We start from the raw sequence: 18,530 nt of genomic DNA on the forward strand, positions 1-18,530 counted from the left end.
TATCATGGCATCTCAATTCCGTTTCCCGCGGCTTTACATATCAGATCACACTAAGCATGTCCTGTGCTTTAGTGTATTGTTATTCCTCATCTCATTCGTCAAATTTGGTAAGTACGACAGGATCTATTTTTATGGTTATGCACCCAACGTCATTTATTAATCTTCACATAATTGGGGCAGAACATTCTTTGCCAGCTTGGTTTGTACCATCCAAATCGCCTTTTAAGAGGGAGCCAACAAAGCAAGATACGAGTACAACAAGAGCAATAAAGAAGTTGAGCTCAAATTTGGGGAAACTTGGATATTAAAATGCACTTTCACGCGAACTTCAGTTACGAATCTGGGGTTGGAGATTAGAACAAAAGAATGGTGAACAATTGGAACCTCGTGAAGGAAGGAGGACAATGGAGCATTCGAGCAATTCCGCTCACACACGAAAGGAAGAGATGTGTCTCAATGAGATATTTGGCTTTCCACGGCCGAGGAAATGTAGCGCCTCGAACTTATAACAACGAGTGTTTGGGAATCTGGAAAAACTTTGTACCATTAAAATGGCTGCACTTTAGACTTGTCAGTGCCTTCTTCAACTGGCTTATCGAGAGCCACTAACTTCAACAGGTGTTGAAAGGTGCTGCCATCCCAATTGAAAGAGATGCTTCACTATTGTCTAACTTGACCTTGGGATTTTAGACACTTATTTCGACAATCCCACTTTGAAATCATGATACGTGGATTTCTTTCAGTTGAAGGCAATACGGACGGTCCACTTTTTGGACTGCGCCTGAAGAACCTGACAGTGGAAATGGGTAAAAATGCCACATTTACGTGCTATGTCAAGAATATCGGTGGCTATAAGGTAAGCAGTACTGAGTTCCCGATTCTTGCAATATGTTTGCGTATGTCTACGAAAACGCTCTACATTGCTTGCCTGCTCAAATTTATATTGAAAGCTTGAGGGGTTGGAACTTGGCCAAGGGCGAATCGCGATAAATCACGGTATCGACATATTTGTTCCAAAATATGCTTTGTTCCAAAACAAACGAGTTCCATTCAGCCAGGATGAGGGGCCAAAGGATCAAAATTGATCCCAATGGCAAAATGGCCACCCTCTTTTAAATTAATTCGATGATCATATATATTGTGATCCAGATCTTTGTGGGTCTAAAAATGAGTAATGCCACATTATGAATTTAAGCATATCATCGTGCTCTTTATCCTTGATGTTACCATTCAAGGCTTGCTTTTGAAAAGGCTCCAACTTGTTTATTATGGAACTAGGATGGAAATTTTTGGAAACGCTTGGGGTCGCCCTGAACCAGCCTGCTGCTACAAGTATTGGGTTGTAGCTCCGAGCTCACTCAACAAAGCTATGCTTGTGGCCACAAAAAAGAATAAAGAAAATGGGGAATGTTCCACACCACTTTTGTCCCATTGTTTCATAGCTGAGCAGACTGGCCAATTCAATTTCAGGCGCAACCTCCCAATCCAATTCCTTGCGATAAAAAATGGAGCGAGACTTTATATTTTGTTGTACCGATATGCACTCTAGGCTGATTTGGTATACCTACTGTGTTTAATAATTAGGATTCATTGTGGATCCGTCAGCTCATTTCTGGTTTTCGGGTTTCAAGAGAGTCGGTTGGAGCAGTCAGCGAGAGGGGAATTTGTTGAACACAGGATTTCATCCATCACACACGAAAGCCCGAGAAAGAAAGCGAAAGAGACGGAAGAGGAGAGAAACAATTGCAGAACGATCCCAACCAGTGCTCCGCATTCCACTGTACTCTACTACTCTCCAGATAAGGAGTACGAACGAACGGACCAGAGATGCCCTCGTCTGATAAGCCTGATAACGAGAGAATGGGGGGTCCGAAAAGACAACAACAGAATAGCTCATCCAACTCATGGAGGAGGACACATGAGCGAAAATGAGGGATTTATGGAGACCCCTGAAACCCATTTGCTGCGTTACGAATTCCCCTCAGGATGGCGACGGAACCGAGGGCTTTAGATTTTAGAGCGGTAGTAGCGATGGTTTTCGGGCCAAGGCTTTTCGGTTTCATATCCTCATGGCCGAAAAAAAGTTGCTTTACATTGACAACTTTTCAGCTATTCGAGTTTGGGCCGGACTAGGGTTGCCAAGCAATGGTGAGGAGCTTTGGACCACATCCAGAGGGTTTTGATACCGAGAACCAGTAACCCTGAGTGGTGCGTTTTAATAAAAAGGGACCAGTGTCTCATATCTAGTCAAGAGTGGCGTGGATTAGTCGAAAAAGTTTGGGTAGTTGAGAGGTGAGGAGGAAAGTTTGAGGCTCTTTTCCATTTTAAAGCTGTTGTTCCAGCCCGAAAGTAGTGAAGCTTGGCTTCGAAAATGTTCCTCGAGTGCCACACAAATGGCAACGGACTCTTCGACATGAAAATGACCCAGGGACTTCCGAGTGCCATGATTGATCTGTGATTCATGCAGCTTGGCAATTGACCCATTCATATTCCAATAGAGCGGGGAAGAAAATTATCACTCATTACATAGTATAAGATCTGGGCAGATTAGGTCCACTGTCAAAAATACTCATCGTTAAGGCAACAACAAGTCGAGTCAGATTTTCAGCTTGTTCTCACCCATGGTGACCTCCTTATCGAGAGCGACGATAATAGTGAGCTCGATGTGTTGCAAACCCTAACTTTTTGTTCTGAAGGTCAAAGCGTTGCAGGGTCTCTTGGCAGTGTCGTTTGACCAATGGTCAGAGGAAATGAATGCATCAAGGAAAGAAGGCGCAGTGCTCGACATCATATGGTGAATTGAAAGAAGCCATTAATAAGCGGAAAAGGCGGATCACAGAGGAAACGGCGACACGAGTTCCTTTGGATCAGAGTAATGTACCTTAAAGAGGGATTAGTGCGTAAGAAAGGGCTTATTTGACACAATGGTCGTCCACTTGCATTCATTTGGAACCTCGTAAATCATTTTTGCATCGATCCATCATCGTCTAATGCCCAAGATAAGGGAGTAATGAGAACCAGACTTGCTCCTCGTTTCTCTCTTTCTCTCTCTTTGTTTCCGCGTTAAAGTCCGTCTTGATCTCAATTGGTTTATTCCTCGACGGAGATCTTCTGGCACATGTCAAATGGGAAGGGAACTGTGTCAATTGGGTGGGACAGCTCCCTCGTGGAACTAGTTCTTTTGGCCATAAATGTCCGACAACGATCTCTGGTTCTTCGACATTCAGTCAAGAGGCTTTGTGTTCCACAATTGTGAGCGAGTCAAAAAACACATTGATTCTCTTTGTTGTCAAGTCTGAGTTCCAATTAAGGCCCACTTTACATTCCTCGCCACTTGACGGACTCCATCGCCATGGAAATGCTTACTGCCAAAGAAAAAGCCTCAGTAGACCCTTTATTATGGGATGTGGTTCCAGGTTCATCCCTCGGAGGAAAAATATTTTTATTCCTCTCACAAAACTGGCAAGGAAAGAGATGCAACATGGTCCAACGTGCCCAACTTTGAGTTGTTCCAACCACGACATTCCCCTCGACAAATCTGGGTGAATACGCACTTTAACATGTTTGTTAGGTGTTTTGTTGGTTTTAGTGGTTTGTTCCAGCTCCAACGGGCTCAATGGCAACAGCTGGGATTAAGTTGAGACCTTTCTTCCTTGGGTGGATAGAAGGAACACTTACGTTCGTTTCCACCCGTCCTTGGAACACTTTGCCCACATCGAAAACAATCCCTATTCCCGAGATCTCTCTTACTTAGGTTGACGACTAGTCAGAGATTTTCGTGGGAAAATCATCATTCCATTCTTGGGATACTCACCAAAGTACTGTGGGATAGAGGATAAGAAGAATTTTGGAGGCAGAAACGGATACGAAATGTATCCCAAATGGCTTCTCCAAGTCAGCCAAGAGCACCAAGGAACGCACGTGGCTTTAACAATGGAAGAAAATCATAAAAATCTGCTTGTTCCATGCCATGCACTGTGGAACACGCTTGGGACAATGCCCGGTCGACATATAGGCAACACAACATCCACACACATCTGCACAAAATAGGTTTTTCCAATTCGGCATTTTGATATTTCCCTCGTTTTCCCTCTCACTCCTCCGAGTTCCCACCCGTCCAGGAACAACATTGCGGTGGTGGTGAGAGGAGAGTGGGACACAAGGGTTATGGCCAATTGGGACGGCTCCATTCGTGGACCAACTCACGCACACATAAGAGTGGGTCTCAATTACACAATTAGAGCTTCCCAATTGACTGAGATTGTGCCACTTTCCGAGGAAAATGGGCACAACCTCGCTCCCACTCCTTGAGTCCTTGAGAGCCCTCAAAATGTGTGGTAAATCCATTTTGATTTGTTTCTTTCTTTTCCTTCATCTTCTCCGTTCTAACTTCAGGTGGGTTGGGTGAAGGCCGACACGAAATCCATCTTGGCCATTGGGGAATTCCGCATCAGTCACAACGAGAGAGTGACCGTCTCCAATGAGAGACAACAGAAGCATCACTTACATATCACGGGGGTCACACTTGAGGATGCTGGACCATACATGTGTCAGTTGAACACAGCCCCGATGAAGAGCCAGGTGAGACCCCTAAAGATACATCTATCTCTATTCTAGAAGCTTCTCTTCTTTCCAAATGTGTTTCATTCATTCAGCAATAATTCGAGCACTCTTGAAGAGGGCTTCTTAATGGATGTTGATGGTCTAGTATTTTTGCTCTTCTCTTTTCCAAAACCAGTGAAGGAGAATGAATCTGCAAAATATGAGCTGACGGGGAGTGCTTCTTGGTTTCTCTTTTAACGTTTGTCTTGACTCCACTGACAAAATCTTTGGGATCCAAAGTGATCATGTCATCATGGGAGCATTTCACCTGTTGTTTGTTATAGCTGAAACACTACTTCCCCAATTTCTGCCCCCTCCAGTTGTTGACGGGTGACAAGATCAGATTTGTTGGCTCTCACTTTCCCACCAGCCTGAAGGAAGGATGGTGATGACAATGATAAGAGTGTTCCAAGATTCGCCCTGTCGGATTGTGAATGTATTCCATGTGCCAAAGGGAACACACATCTCACCATTTCCGACGGTTCCTCGCTCCCTATCTCCGTCGGTGATGAAGCAACTGACTTTGCCACTAGAAGAGTTAATGAGGCGGCTTGTTTTTATTCATTGCCCTCAAGACCAATGAACGCCATATATGCTCACAACCAACTTACGGCTAAAGTTCTCGATCCAGTGATCCTACTCTCAGGAAAAGCGATGTCTTGGCACTCGCCATTGGAACTCCATTGGGTCCTCTGTTTTTGAGACGAGCACAATATCACGCGAGACCTTTATTCGGGAGGTAATCCACAGCTTGAAGGCAAGACCATGTCTGCGATAATATGTGGAAAATGAATTCGAGAGAGACTGGTTGGAAGCTTGAGACTTGAGAAATGGAACCAAATTGGAGGATCTTGTCTGGCCGGCAACCAACTGAGGGGTGGTGGTAGTGGTGGTGTTGGTAGTAGTCGTAGTAGTCGCGGCATGCCTTCATCATCTCATGCAAAGCCGAGAAATGAGCCGAATGATGAATTAACAGTTTTCTCATTGTCGGTTTTGGCCCACATAGTGCACCCCAAAGCCAGCCATTGAACGAGGAAAGCCTCGTCCCTGTATCTGACAAGCTCAGTGAAAAAAAAACCACATCCATTCTCAGAGTGGTTTGCTCCGTAAACGATCATGTTTCGGGGCTAATCGAAGCTCCCACAAATTTATGAAGTAAGAGCTATCTATGCGTCCTCAATATACGTACACACACATGTAATACATACACATGTTCGTAACGAGGAACACTGCACATCTTCCGGGGATCTCGGCGCCTTCTCGTCGCTCCCTTTGGTTCTGGAAGACTCAGTGGCATTTCCCTTTTGGAATCCGTCCCTTTTGTCTTCGAGGAAGCTTTTCTTGTCACCATATCATGGAGTTCATTAATTCCGTCTTCTCCCTCCATCTTTTTAGCAAGTTTTCAATGGGGAATGGAGATTTTCACGCAGATGTCAGCTCCCTCAAACTTTTTTTCAGAACAACTTCCAACACATTTGGGTGAAACGACAGACCTCCGGAACACTCTCATATCGCACGTACTTTCATTCATTTCAAGTGTGCCAACCGCCGCGTTATAATTTGCCCCACTTGGAAGGAGACCACGAAAACCTGAAATAGATTAAACGGGCGGGAAAAAAAGCCAAACAAAAACTTGCCTTTAGTGCTGTTTGTCTGAGCTGATAATGAAATTCCACCAATGCAACAACCCATGAAATCATCACCGACTCTCTTGAAAGGCAAAGCGAAGGCTCATCCTCTCTCTCAAAGGGGGATAAAACTTTTCTCCTTCCTCTCATTTCACCTCCAGGTCTTGAACGGGTTGGGCTTGTTGTTCCATTTCAGGTTGGATATCTCAACGTGGTGGTGAAGCCGGATATCACCAAAGTGACCGGGACTGAAGGGATCGTGGAAGGTGGAACGGCCCGATTGACTTGCGAGGCCATCGGTTATCCCACCCCTGAGATCTACTGGGTGCGTGAGAAGGGCCAACACATTATCATATGGGATAAATCGATTGGAAGAAGACATACAGGTGACTTCCAGATAACATTTTGACTTTGGAGGGACCACTCTCGCCCGTCCAGCGCTATTGTGCCAATAGAAGGAGTCGTTAGTTATGGGCCATGTCTTTCTTGGATCCATTCAGAATTTCGGAGGAACGACTCGTTGCCTTGGATGGAACACTCCTCCCCATCTCACTTCATGGAACGAGGAAGGGGGGGAAAAGGAGCGAAGTTGGCGAGGACTAGTGTGGCGGCCTCCAACGAGGCCGGCATAAAACAACAACTCTGGATGGAGGAGGGTCGAGACAACTTGTTTGTTGTTGTTGTTGCCCTTGTTGCTTTTGGCTGGCAGATTTACGGCCAGCTACACTGCTAGACGATTCATCTCGAAGGTCCTGTTGACTTGAGGTCTCTGTGTTCAAATGGAAGAGTTGATCAACGAGTCAAGAAAAGTGCCGGGTCATCTTTTCAATCATTGAGATGTTAAGCCGTCGCATTGTCGCCAGCTAGTGTAGCCTGAGTGAATAAGTGGTTGAAGTGAGCATTGTGATCTCAACCAAGAACAGAATTATGGTAGTTTTCAATTTGCTGTACACTCACATGCCCCAAGGGGACCCTAAGCTGGTCGACATTCAATGCTTCTTACAATTGTAAAAGTGGAGAACCTATTTTAGAGAAGTGAATCTATCTTGACGAAACCGATATAATATACGTCGAAGCAGTTGGGAAACAACAAATTTGAATATTGTTTTACAACTAATGTACAATTGTAATTCAATATCAGTATTTTCTTCATACAGACCTTGACTTCCATCAGAAGACCAGAGCCATTGTGAAGGTTCACGAGACGGTTCAGTAAATTGTCCAAGAGATTTGTAGGTACGAGTACGAGATACTTATTACGACCAAGAAACCAGCCAAGGAGTTTCTATACCACTCGAAAGATAGAAGTTGGAGAAAGAACAATTGACCTTTTGGACGACAACGAGGCAAGAAAGCCCGATAAAATTCAAACCCACGACCATTGGGATGAGAAAACTCTATCCACCGTGTTGTGGAGCAAGCAAATCTGTATTCTGAAGCTCTGGAACTCGGAAGTAAATGCACCATGGGATGGCGCTTACGCATGAGCATGACTCATGATGACATCTCAAATTTATGGCCATGTTCCAAGCGGGTATTATTAACTGTATGCTAACGTCACATCGGAGACTTGGGTGGCCTTCGTTCAAAGACAATTGTCCGCCTCGGGTCCGAGTTTACAAACAATTGGCGACTCTCTTGATCTTAATGGAATTCACACTCAGTCCCAATGATTCTTGAGCCAGTATTTGTTAAGAGATTTTCCACTTCGACGAGTCCCACTTTTTGTGGAACGTCACAGATTGTTTTCAAGTGGCCTCTTCTATGTGTTCATTTACCAGTTAGCAGTACCAGTTCATTTGAATATGAATGCAGTATGAGGAGGGACAACGGGGATGGCCAAACTGGTTCCACCATTGGTTCAAGAAGCCCAGCCATGCGGGAGCCAGAATGTGAAGGGCACAAGTTTATAAAACATTGCCAGTATTTTTCATCATCATCATCATCATCATGGAGATGGAAATAGAGAAAAGAGCGGAAAAGTTCATTAAGGAATCATTTGCATCGGGTAGTCGGAGTCAAATGCGGAACTCACAGATCCTCGAGGAAATATTGAATTACGCTCCCCATGTCCTAATGGCCATTGACATGACATGATTTCCATAAATTTTCAGTTGACAAGGTGGAGGGGAACGTCCTGGAACTTCATAAAATCAAACGATCCCAAATGGGAACCTATTTCTGTGTGGCCAAAAGCGGCTACCCACCGGCCGTGAACCAGCGAGTCGAAATTGAGGTTCATTGTAAGTTGTTCTGATCTCTTCTGCTAAATTATCCTGGAGACCAAGGTTATTATTTAAGTGTTGTGTGTGGATTGCGATTTAGTTGTGGTGTTTCAAGTATACAAATTATATGAAGATCTGAAGTACTATAACATCATTGTAGTTTGGTGCAGACTTGTATCAACATTGATTTGAAAATAGAAAAAGAACACTTATGGTTGGTCTTTTTTCTTAGCAAGGCTAGTAAATAAGCCTTATCCAAATTATAATCATTTAATGAGCAAAACAGTTTACTAAATATACTCACCGTTTCAGTTCGACCCGTCATCAGTGTTCCTAATCAAAAAGTGTACGCTAAAGAAGGCCAAGATGTGGCTTTGGAGTGCATCATCGAGTCCTATCCCAAAGGTCTACACTACTGGGAACTGGAATCAGGTTCGGATTGGTTTGTTTTCAAAATCTGAACATTAAAAAAAAAGATCAATCGACGTGTTTTTCATATTCGTAGGCGAGACACTCAGCTCCAACAACATGAAGTATCTCCGTCATGAGTTCACCATCAACGAGTACTCGATCCGGTCACGGTTGACCATTCTAGATTTCACCACCGACGACCAAGGCGTTTACAAGTGCATTTGTAAGAACTCCATGAATCACGCGGGTGATCGCGTTGAAGGTGTGGTTTATCTACACATGGAGAAGGAATTCGAGGCAAAAGGTTTGAAATCCATACGTACGAACACCTCCGCTCTCTCTCATGATGTCAGAGACAAGTACATAAATTGAACATGTTTCTTTCCAAGAACCGCTGGAAAACGATATTCTCACAAATGCGGTCGACTACCCCCGAGGCTATGGCAACGAGAGGTCGTCGTTTGGCGGGAGCGAGTCCACCACCTACTTCGATATCGAGCACGAGTCCAATGGGGACAATCCGAATCGGAATTATCAACAGAACTACGCCTGGCAAGAGAAGCAAACCACGGCCTACACCAATGACTACGGTTCTTGTAAGTGGCTGCCAATGGAAGGATTCATTCCATTGTGATAATCGTCAGTTAGAGCACAGCAGACTGTGACGAGCTAGATGGCGCTACAGGTATTAACTGGAGCAACACTCTACAATCTAAAAGATAGATAGGCACCTCCGAATCTGCGATCGCTGTGTCATTGACGAGTGGCCGTGTTACCTTCGTCCAGACGTATCATCAAATCCAATTGCAAGCTTTTGGGCCCAATTTTTGACTCCATTAGGAACGATGTCGGCTTTCAAAATATGGAAAGCATTATGGATTCCCAACTCAGATAAAGAGCTCAGATAAAGAACTAAAAACATTTGATTATAATTTGGAGCACACTTGTTAGCACTTGATTGCCAATCAGCATATGGTTTATTCAACAGCCATTGCGTTAATTTTTCGCTTTAAAATGTTCCGGTTATATCCAAAGCCCTGTTTCGGAGCGAACTTACCTGCTTCTTGGTGTAGGCTTTATTGCTGATGATTAATTTATAATGATTCATTCATCCTGGTTACTCGGAAACAATAAACACCTCTCTTGAAAAAAAACCCAAAGTCTGGACAATTAAGTTCAATTGTATGTATCAAAAGGTTATTTTTGCCATTTCAAAATGTCATACAATATCCCTCAAAACCCTGACATATGCATTTACTTACAAAATCTATTTTCGCACTAATCGAACTACACCAAGACAATAATCAATGAAGATTTCAAGAAATTCAATGAGGTTTCAAAAGAGCACTCTTTATTCATTTTCATCAAGATTGCCCAAAAAAGCCCAAATCAATAAAATTACATTGTTTCGTGCATTTTCTTTCAATTTATCTATCAATCAGAGCACTTCTAATGTTTACCAAACTTTACCAAAAAACTGATTATATACTTTTGTGATATTGAAAATACATATCAGTTATGTCGTTAATTGAGTTTAACCGGGGGGTATTTTGAAGCGAAAACACATTTGCAATCAAATACGTTTTTGAAAAATACATTGCTTTGACGGTTTTTAGGTGCTCAAGTTTTTAATCTGCACGAGACATCCATTAAGCAATCAAACCGAAATCGTTCCTTATGGTTTTGCAAGGTAGAAAAATGCCAAGATATGTTCGATTATTTCTTTCAAAACTTAATAAGACAATAGTGACGCACCAATCGACCTACAGAGTCAGCACCGTGATGCTATCCATCTCTGGCCTTAAACGGTTTAGCTCTATAATAGAGAGAAACAAATACTCTTGCAGATTCGGGTAATCCGTACTATTATAACTCCGAGGCCAAGGAGCGGAATGCCAAGCCAGACGGGTTGAACACCGATCCCGGCACTCACAAAAGGCACAAGAACAAGCACCACCGAAGTTCCTCCACCCAATTAAGCTGGCATCATCTCCCATTTGTCATGATAGTGCTCCGTTTGGTCCTCTGAGAGTCCTCGTCAATCCACTGGACACCCTTGATTTTATCCCTTTCATGTTGATCATAATTTATCATTCTGAGAAAGTGATGCATGACCACCCAATCCGTATTATTTCATGCATTTGTCAACCCAAATGAAATACAGTCCCCGCCATTTTTCAAGTTTCCCGCTCGAAAAACTATGACGTCATCGTCGGCAAATACCTCTCATCATAAAACGCCAAAACAACTTTTCGAGTTTCGATCTGGAAAAAGGTAAGATTGGTATCAATCAAAAGTCATTTTAGCCCGGTTAGTCGCAAATTATACGGAAATAACAGGATAAACATATCATATCGTTATCATAATGTTTTGGCTCTCAGAGTAAGGCATGTGGCCAGAAGCGACGCTGTTGTTGTAGGAACTGAGCCTCGGCTACGGCGGATTTATCCACGGTTTGAACGGGCACGGCATGCGGTAGATAAGTCATGGGCGGGGGAATATCCAGGGTAAAATTCATCACGGCCAATTGCTCGCCTGCAAATCGAACGAACCGTTGAAATCATTATCTGTTTGGCTCTGAAGGCTGGCTCTCTTAATGAACACAAGCCTGTTGGAACCTGAAAACTTCCGTGAATGTAAACTCTGTTTTTGATTTCGTCTGTCCTACTAACTCAACAGAATGAGCCTTATCCAAAGTGAGAGCTTCATTCATTATTATTTTCCAGAAAATTATAGCTCGTCAGTAAAGAAGAACAAAACCTTTCTAGCTCCCAATACATATTAAAGCCTGTAGTGCTCTCATAATAGTGTCCGTTATACTAAAAGGTCACCCATTTGAATTACTCTTACTGACCCATAATTTCAAGTCGACGAGTAACACGGGTAAGTTAGAGTTCGTTAAGATTTATCCCACCTTCATGGGCGTCGAAGAGCTCGGAGCCTCTCATCCAATTTTGAGAGCGAACCAGGCCTTTGCATCCGGTATGGATGGCATCAAAGGAGTTGGTCCGGTGAAAATCCAAGGGTTTAATCGCGTTCTTCTTGACATTCTTGAGATTGGACATGTTGGCCACATTTTCATTAAGCATATATAACTTCCGGGTGATATCCTTCCCGATGACGCAATCCAGGATAAACTTGAGTTTAGATTGCTCGGCAAAGGTGTGCTCCAAGGTTTCTGACGGCAAGGTCAATATTGTGGAGTCGTTCACCACTTGAATGGAGACCTTCAATGAGGCGAATTTGTGAAACAATCTCATTGTAGCCCAAGAAACGAGGGGAGTGCGAATGATACCTGAAATTTATCATCCGGATTGTCCGTGTATCGGCTGCGCCACTCGATGGAGTCCACGAACTCATTGGGATGGATGAAGTGGAGGAAAGTGTCGTCACATTTGACTCTGAGTTTGCCGTGTAGGAGAACCCGCAATCGAGGTCCGATCCTGGTCTCGTTCTCCGAGGCAAACGTCTCACCGGCCCGAATCATATCCACGGAGTAATCTTTGGTGAGGCTCTTGAAGTCCTGAAAGCAATCGGTGTTGAGCGTTTCTTGTTGTACTTGTCATTGGTAAAACTCACCTTCTTTGAAATCTGAAGCGGTTCAAAGTTTTTTTTGTAAAGGTCGCGTAGTTGTGGGTTGATATAGACAGGGAAGTGTTGGATAAAGAGGTGGACAAAGAAAATTAGGTTGATGGCCAAATTGGCGATACTCAGACCGAGCATGTCCATTGAGCAAGGCATATCGTAGATCCAAATCACAGTCAAACCAAAGGCTGAAAAAAAGTAGTCACTTAAAGTAGTTACCAAGCTGGAAATCTGCGGATTTAGCGCCTTTTTCTCTGCTCACCCAAAGCCATGATCCCGCGAAAAGAGATCAAGCTGAATGCATATTGTTTTGGAATAGCAAAGGCCACGAAGGCCAAGATGTTTCCCACATGAAATGCCACATCAAAATCGAGGTTCCATTTGTCCAGACAGGGCACTTCTTCCAGGACTGGGCCTCGAGGGGCCATGTTTTCACGAACGAGGACGGTTTTTTTGTTTCCATTTTCATGCCCATCATTGTTGGCACCGTTCCAAACTATATTTGCATCTGAGAAAATCCCTTATATAAGAGGAACTTCAATGATCTAAAAGGCAGATTCGAGATTTGAAGCGTGAAAAACATATCAAAATTGGAATACTTTCTTTAATTGAGTTTCATCATAATAAGTAGTAAAATTACGTACTTGAACGGATGTGCAATTTCTGTACGCATTGCATCTAGTTTGGACTTTGGCGCCAATATCAAGAACAGCTGATGGGCGAGACCCAAAACATTTCCGTGGAACATGTCTTGCCTTGTCGCACGGAAATTGCCACCCTCCAAGCGTTTGTGGTGGAGCACCTATGCTCAACTAAGCAGTCAATGGCACACCTACAGCAACAAGGTGGCTCTCTGCGAGTCCAACAACGCCCAAGTCACTTACAGTGAGCTTGTACGCGACTGTACCGCGGTGTCCCAAAAACTCAAAGCGGAACTGAAAACAAAGGTTAGATAGATGGTAAATTGTCACAATCCTGATGGGATGTAATATGATAACATAATTTCGGAAAAAAACAGCATGGACCCAGTCGAATTAGCTTCTTAGTTCCCCGAAATCGGAGCTTTGTTCAAGCGCTATTTGGTATCTTCCATTCCGGGAATGTTGCGGTTCCGTTGTGCTCTGATCATCCATCTGAAATGCTTCGCTACTACATCCAAAACTCTGAATCGGATCTCGTGATTGCTTCCCATCAATCCGTGGATGTGGTAGGTAAAGATGGTTGGTAATGAAGTTGGAAGAATTGAGATAAATCTAAACGAATGATGAAACAGATACACCAAGCTTTGAAAGGAAATGGTTCCAAACGAGGAGTTGTCCTGATCGAGGACCTTTTGAAGGATGGAACCAAGGAACCCCAACCAATGGAGACTTGTCTCGATGACGATGATGCTTTGATTATTTACACGAGTGGAACGACAGGTCCTCCCAAAGGAGTGGTCCTCACCCACGGCAATCTTAAAGCTCAGACCGAAGCCATGATCCAAGTTTGGGATTGGTCTCCCCAGGCAAGCCAATTCTTGTACAAGAAGGCCTTTTGTGGTTTTATTTTTTTCCTTAACCTAGTACACGATGGCTATTTTAGGATTCCTTGCTTCATGTACTCCCGTTGCATCATGTCCATGGGATCACAAATTGTCTTCTGACGCCATTGTCTGTTGGCGCAAGCCTCACAATGTTGGAGAAATTCAACCCCCAGCAAGTGTGGCGCTTTCTTCTTCAGGTGATTGGGTATTAATTTGCTCTTAAACGGTTCGTGTATTATCAAAGTCGTTCTACAGCAAGAAGAAAGGAAGCCGAACCTATTTATGGCCGTTCCTACAATCTATTCCAAATTGATACAAACCCGCCCAAGAGGTTCCAATCCCGATGAGATCCAGACCATTTTGCGGTCCAAGATTCGACTAATGGTGTCAGGCTCAGCTGCTCTCCCTGTGGTATGCGACTACAAGTCATAGGCCCATGGTTCACAATAGATCACTCAAGGGACTCATCTATTTTAGCCTGTTCTTGAAAAGTGGAAGTCGCTTACTGGTCACACGCTTTTGGAGCGATATGGCATGACCGAAATCGGAATGGCTTTGACCAATCCTTTAGAAGAATGGAAAAGAATCCCGGGATCTGTTGGTCGTCCGTTCCCCGGTGTCTCTGCTCGAATCGTCGACATAAGTTTGGAACCACTTTGACATTCAAAATTTCTTTGAACCATCATGAACCCTCTTCAGGTTCAAACCAAAGCGACATTGTTTTGTCGGAATCGGATCGCCGGAAATTCAAAGTGAACCACCGTGATAAAGAGGAGTCATCGGGCGAATTGCAAATCAAAGGTCCCAATGTGTTTAAGGAATATTTTGGAAATGCAGAGGCCACTGCCAAGGAATTTACTCACGATGGTTGGTTCAAGACCGGAGATACCGCATTTATGGATCGATCAGGCGTGTTCCGAATTCTTGGACGAACTAGCGTAGACATCATCAAGTAGTTTGAAATCGGGTCAACTTAGTTCCAATCGACGAGAGATTCACTCAATCCATCTGTCCGATCATTTTCCAGATCCGGAGGCTATAAGATCAGTGCCCTGGATATTGAGCGAGTTCTTCTGGGTCATCCGGACATCAAAGATGTTGCTGTGATTGGCATTCCAGACGAGGAGTACGGCCAAGTTGTAACTGCCTTGGTTGTACTTGATGATACTCATAAGAACATCAATTTGACCGAGGTCGGGATTTCAAGTAGTTTTAAGAAATTCGGGTACGAACTTTTTAATCGACAACATTTGTTACAGATTTCGGATTGGATGTCAACCAAACTTCCCAAATACTCTGTTCCAAGAATTTGGAAGTCATTGCAAACGTTACCCCGAAATACTATGGGCAAAGTGAATAAAAAAGAACTGTTAAAGTTGCATTTGAAATAAATCGCCAGTTAAAACAGATTCGGCTCATTTTTTTCATGGCAAATTGTCCGTCTTTCCTCGATAAAAAATGCGCCTGTACCATGAATCAAAGAAAGGCTTTGTTCCATTGCAGAATGTCTTCCCATTTACCAACTCTAGAGGTTGAAAATCCTGATCATGATACGGTTCCAACCGCTGATCTTTTGGATTGGTCAGTGAGTGGTATCTCCGGAATTAGTACCACTTTTGAAAAGCAGGACGGCGTTTCTGAGATGTCTTCATCGCGCGCCTCATCTCGTGTGGCCACTCCCGATGGATTACGCTTTAAAGACAGTAAGTGTTCAACTCCAAAACAAGTAAAATCCGGATATGGGATCCTTCAAAAAATCGCAACAAGGTTATTGTATACGGATTGTTCCTCGTATGGGTGGACGTTGCGTTCTTGGATGGGGTATCATACAGTAGTAATGATGGAGGGCTCGAAAAAGCGCAATAAGTAATATGGATCCTACAACATAGCGCAAAAAATACCTATATATTGCTGTTTAGCCCGATTAGCATATACAATAATGTGGCTGTTTTTCAATTTCTTTAATTTCTTGATTGTTTTCAGAGAAAAGCACAGATTTGTAGAGAAAATCCAATACATTTCCCCGAAAAAGGTTTATTCTTATAACTGAAGTAGTTAGTGACCCAAAAGAATTGTAAAAAAATAATGCTTACATCAGGATTTTTCATTTTGCCGAAATTTTCCTTAACAGATTTCATTGTACTCGGAGTTGTATTGCTCACATTTAAAATCTACTTCAAACATGTTTTAGTCCCGCCTGGAGATTTAGAAGAGGTCGAGAAGCTATTGCATGCCATGCAAAGTCTGGTTGCAACTCCAAACACTACAGAACAAGTCGAGTTCCAAAGCCTCCAACCGGAACTCACCAACAATGATGATGATGAAGAAACCAGTGTATTGCAAGATCATTTGAGAACGCCCACCAACTCCAAGAAAGCAAATCATGGTATGTGAACCATGACCTCCATTAGATAACAAAAAGTCCAGTTCCTCGATTCTATTGGTTTTGTTTTCTTCATGAAAGATCTGACCAACACAACCCCTCCGGTGAAAGATCCAGGGCTGACGCCGAAAAACAGTACTGTGGTCAAATTATCCAATGACAATGGTGGCTCTTCTTCTAAATTGGATCATATGAGATCCCGGTTGAAGCAGTTGGAATTGATACAACCCAATCTCTCCCAACCCAGTGGTGCGTCCAAGATTCCTCGAAGAAGCTTGAGCTTCACATCCGATTCAGCCAAATCTCAAAGTGAGCAAGAACGTTTGCTTGTTTTTTTTTTATCCTATTATTGTTTTGTCTAAAGTAGTTTCTCAAATAGTCGTAGAAACTACCTCAACCTACTCCAAAAGCTCAAATCCAATGGACGAGACTGTGGTCCCCCAAACACCAGCCTCAAATGATAAGGTCAAGAAACTCGAAGAACTATTGCGGCAAGAAGCTCAGAAATTCAAGGTACGTGACAATTTGAAGGGTAGAAAATATTCAATATCGTGCACCAATGATGATGGCCTGATTCCAATTAGAATCAAGACAGTCAGATCCAGAGCCTGAGACAGGTCAATAGGGATTTGAAAGCAGATTTGGAGAGGAATCGGACCGCATTCAAAGAAAAGGAACACATACTGAGTACCTTGAAAAACCAATGGTCGCAAACCCTGCAGAGATGGTCTCATGAGAAGGATTTGAATGTCAAGACATTACAAGAAAAGGACTTGACCATCAATAAACTCAACGAAGACCTAGATATTGTGAGAAATGTGAGTATTTCGAAGTCAACCCAGGTGTCGGTGTCAAATCAACTCTTCAATTGCCCCATTTACCCTATTTTTTTCTAGCAAGTATCCGTCTTCGAAAAAGAGTTGGATCGTGCTTTGTCAGTGGCTGACAGGTTCAAAACAAAAATGGAGGAAGAAGAAGGGCTCAAGGATAAACTCTTGGATGAGCTCATGCATGAGCGAGAAAACGGTGCCAAACGAACCCAAGAGCTACACCAAAAAATCAAGCAGGTAGACGACTGATCGGGATATGTTTTGCGCTTAAGATCGAAGTAATCCAAATGAGCTCATTTGTAGTTGAGTGGTGAGAAAGTGGTTCTCGAGCAAGACCTCTTGTCTCAGATGACGAAAGTGGACGACTTGGATGTGATATTGACTCGCGAAAAAGAAACCTCGACCAAGTTGAAACGCGATTTCCAAGCTGAAAAGGGGCAATTTCAAGAACAGATCGAGGATCTTGAGAGCAGACAGGTATTTTCATTTTGTTCAAGGAGTAGAGATGGATCTCGATTTGAGAATGTGGGATATGTTTTAGGAAACCCTGGAAGACCAATTGAAGCAAAATAAGGCTTTGGAGACCAGTTTGCACAATTTCTATCAGCGTCAGATGGAATCGATTTTAAGTGAAAAGATCGATATGCTACAGACGCACGTGGAAGATCTGGAGCGAAATATGATTGATGAACGTGAAGATTTGGTCAAGCAAATCCAGTCTGAACATTCCCGTCAATTAGATGAGATCCGAGAACGGTACTTGAATTCTTTTCCACCTTTAATATATATATCATAGATTTCTAGACGCTGGATGTCGGACGACCGACCACTCGGTTGGCTAAACAGTACAATAAACCGGTTTGTAATCAATTCCCAGGAGACCATCCATTGTACTGTTTTACCAGCCGAGTGGTCGGTCGTCCGACATCCAGTGTCTAGAAATCTATGTATATATATGCACTATTTTGAAACAAATTCGTATGTTATGTCAGATTTTCCCAAGAAATTCAATCCCTGGTTGGACAATACTCTGAACAAAAGTCCTCATTGGAGAGATCATTGAGGGCTGCTCGTCAAGAAGCGGATTGTCTTCGAGAGCAACTAAGATTGGCCGACAAGACCTCCTTGACTTTCGGTTCTAGTTTCAAGTCCAGCAATTCATTCCGCTCCTTGAGCGCTCTTAAAACACGATCGGAAGATTCCAGCGATTCATCCTCCAAGGATTGGTCATCCCGGTCCAAGATGGCCCCATATCACGGGAACACCAAGAACAAAGCCACTCTTTCCGTCTCCAACAACTTCCAAACCTCTCTGACCACAATTGCGCAAAGTTTGAGATTG

General features: G+C 43.3%; 3 protein-coding genes across 3 annotated transcripts; 2 read left to right on the forward strand and 1 right to left on the reverse strand.

Moving 5' to 3' along the window:
• Window positions 1-11,051, forward strand: LOC131879263 (lachesin-like; the record flags this gene model as incomplete). The annotated part of the gene is given in 9 exon segments (XM_059225535.1): window positions 1-107; window positions 744-856; window positions 4,396-4,581; window positions 6,427-6,616; window positions 8,345-8,473; window positions 8,768-8,887; window positions 8,961-9,170; window positions 9,256-9,462; window positions 10,714-11,051. Coding segments are annotated over 9 exon segments (1,440 nt in total). The 3' UTR covers window positions 10,896-11,051.
• A 99-nt stretch (window positions 11,052-11,150) lies between these two features.
• LOC131879264 (blood vessel epicardial substance-like) lies at window positions 11,151-12,973 on the reverse strand. Its single transcript, XM_059225536.1, has 5 exons — window positions 12,714-12,973; window positions 12,446-12,639; window positions 12,162-12,389; window positions 11,781-12,093; window positions 11,151-11,401 (listed from the first exon to the last, which is right to left on the reverse strand). The coding sequence occupies exons 1-5, from the start codon at window positions 12,877-12,879 to the stop codon at window positions 11,244-11,246; spliced, it is 1,059 nt and encodes a 352-aa protein (XP_059081519.1). The 5' UTR covers window positions 12,880-12,973; the 3' UTR covers window positions 11,151-11,243.
• Window positions 12,842-15,383, forward strand: LOC131879262 (malonate--CoA ligase ACSF3, mitochondrial-like). The gene is made up of 9 exons (XM_059225534.1): window positions 12,842-13,398; window positions 13,470-13,658; window positions 13,725-13,958; window positions 14,036-14,173; window positions 14,232-14,387; window positions 14,454-14,619; window positions 14,676-14,928; window positions 15,004-15,169; window positions 15,236-15,383. Exons 1-9 carry the CDS (start codon window positions 13,198-13,200, stop codon window positions 15,365-15,367), a joined length of 1,635 nt encoding a protein of 544 aa, XP_059081517.1. The 5' UTR covers window positions 12,842-13,197; the 3' UTR covers window positions 15,368-15,383.
• The last annotated feature ends 3,147 nt before the right edge of the window (window positions 15,384-18,530 follow it).

Source organism: Tigriopus californicus, chromosome 4 (assembly GCF_007210705.1).
Source record: "Tigriopus californicus strain San Diego chromosome 4, Tcal_SD_v2.1, whole genome shotgun sequence".
Taxonomy (NCBI): domain Eukaryota; kingdom Metazoa; phylum Arthropoda; class Copepoda; order Harpacticoida; family Harpacticidae; genus Tigriopus; species Tigriopus californicus.

Excerpts from the sequence above, each read along its gene's own strand:
- LOC131879264 (XM_059225536.1), bottom strand. The coding sequence starts at position 12,879 with ATGGCCCCTCGAGGCCCAGTCCTGGAAGAAGTGCCCTGTCTGGACAAA. Across the intron at positions 12,640-12,713 it reads TCGCGGGATCATGGCTTTGG|CCTTTGGTTTGACTGTGATT; the intron begins GTGAGCAGAGAA and ends ACTTTTTTTCAG. Across the intron at positions 12,094-12,161 it reads ATCCGGATGATAAATTTCAG|GTCTCCATTCAAGTGGTGAA; the intron begins GTATCATTCGCA and ends GCCTCATTGAAG.
- LOC131879262 (XM_059225534.1), top strand. The coding sequence starts at position 13,198 with ATGTCTTGCCTTGTCGCACGGAAATTGCCACCCTCCAAGCGTTTGTGG. Across the intron at positions 13,659-13,724 it reads CCCATCAATCCGTGGATGTG|ATACACCAAGCTTTGAAAGG; the intron begins GTAGGTAAAGAT and ends ATGATGAAACAG. Across the intron at positions 13,959-14,035 it reads TTTGGGATTGGTCTCCCCAG|GATTCCTTGCTTCATGTACT; the intron begins GCAAGCCAATTC and ends TGGCTATTTTAG.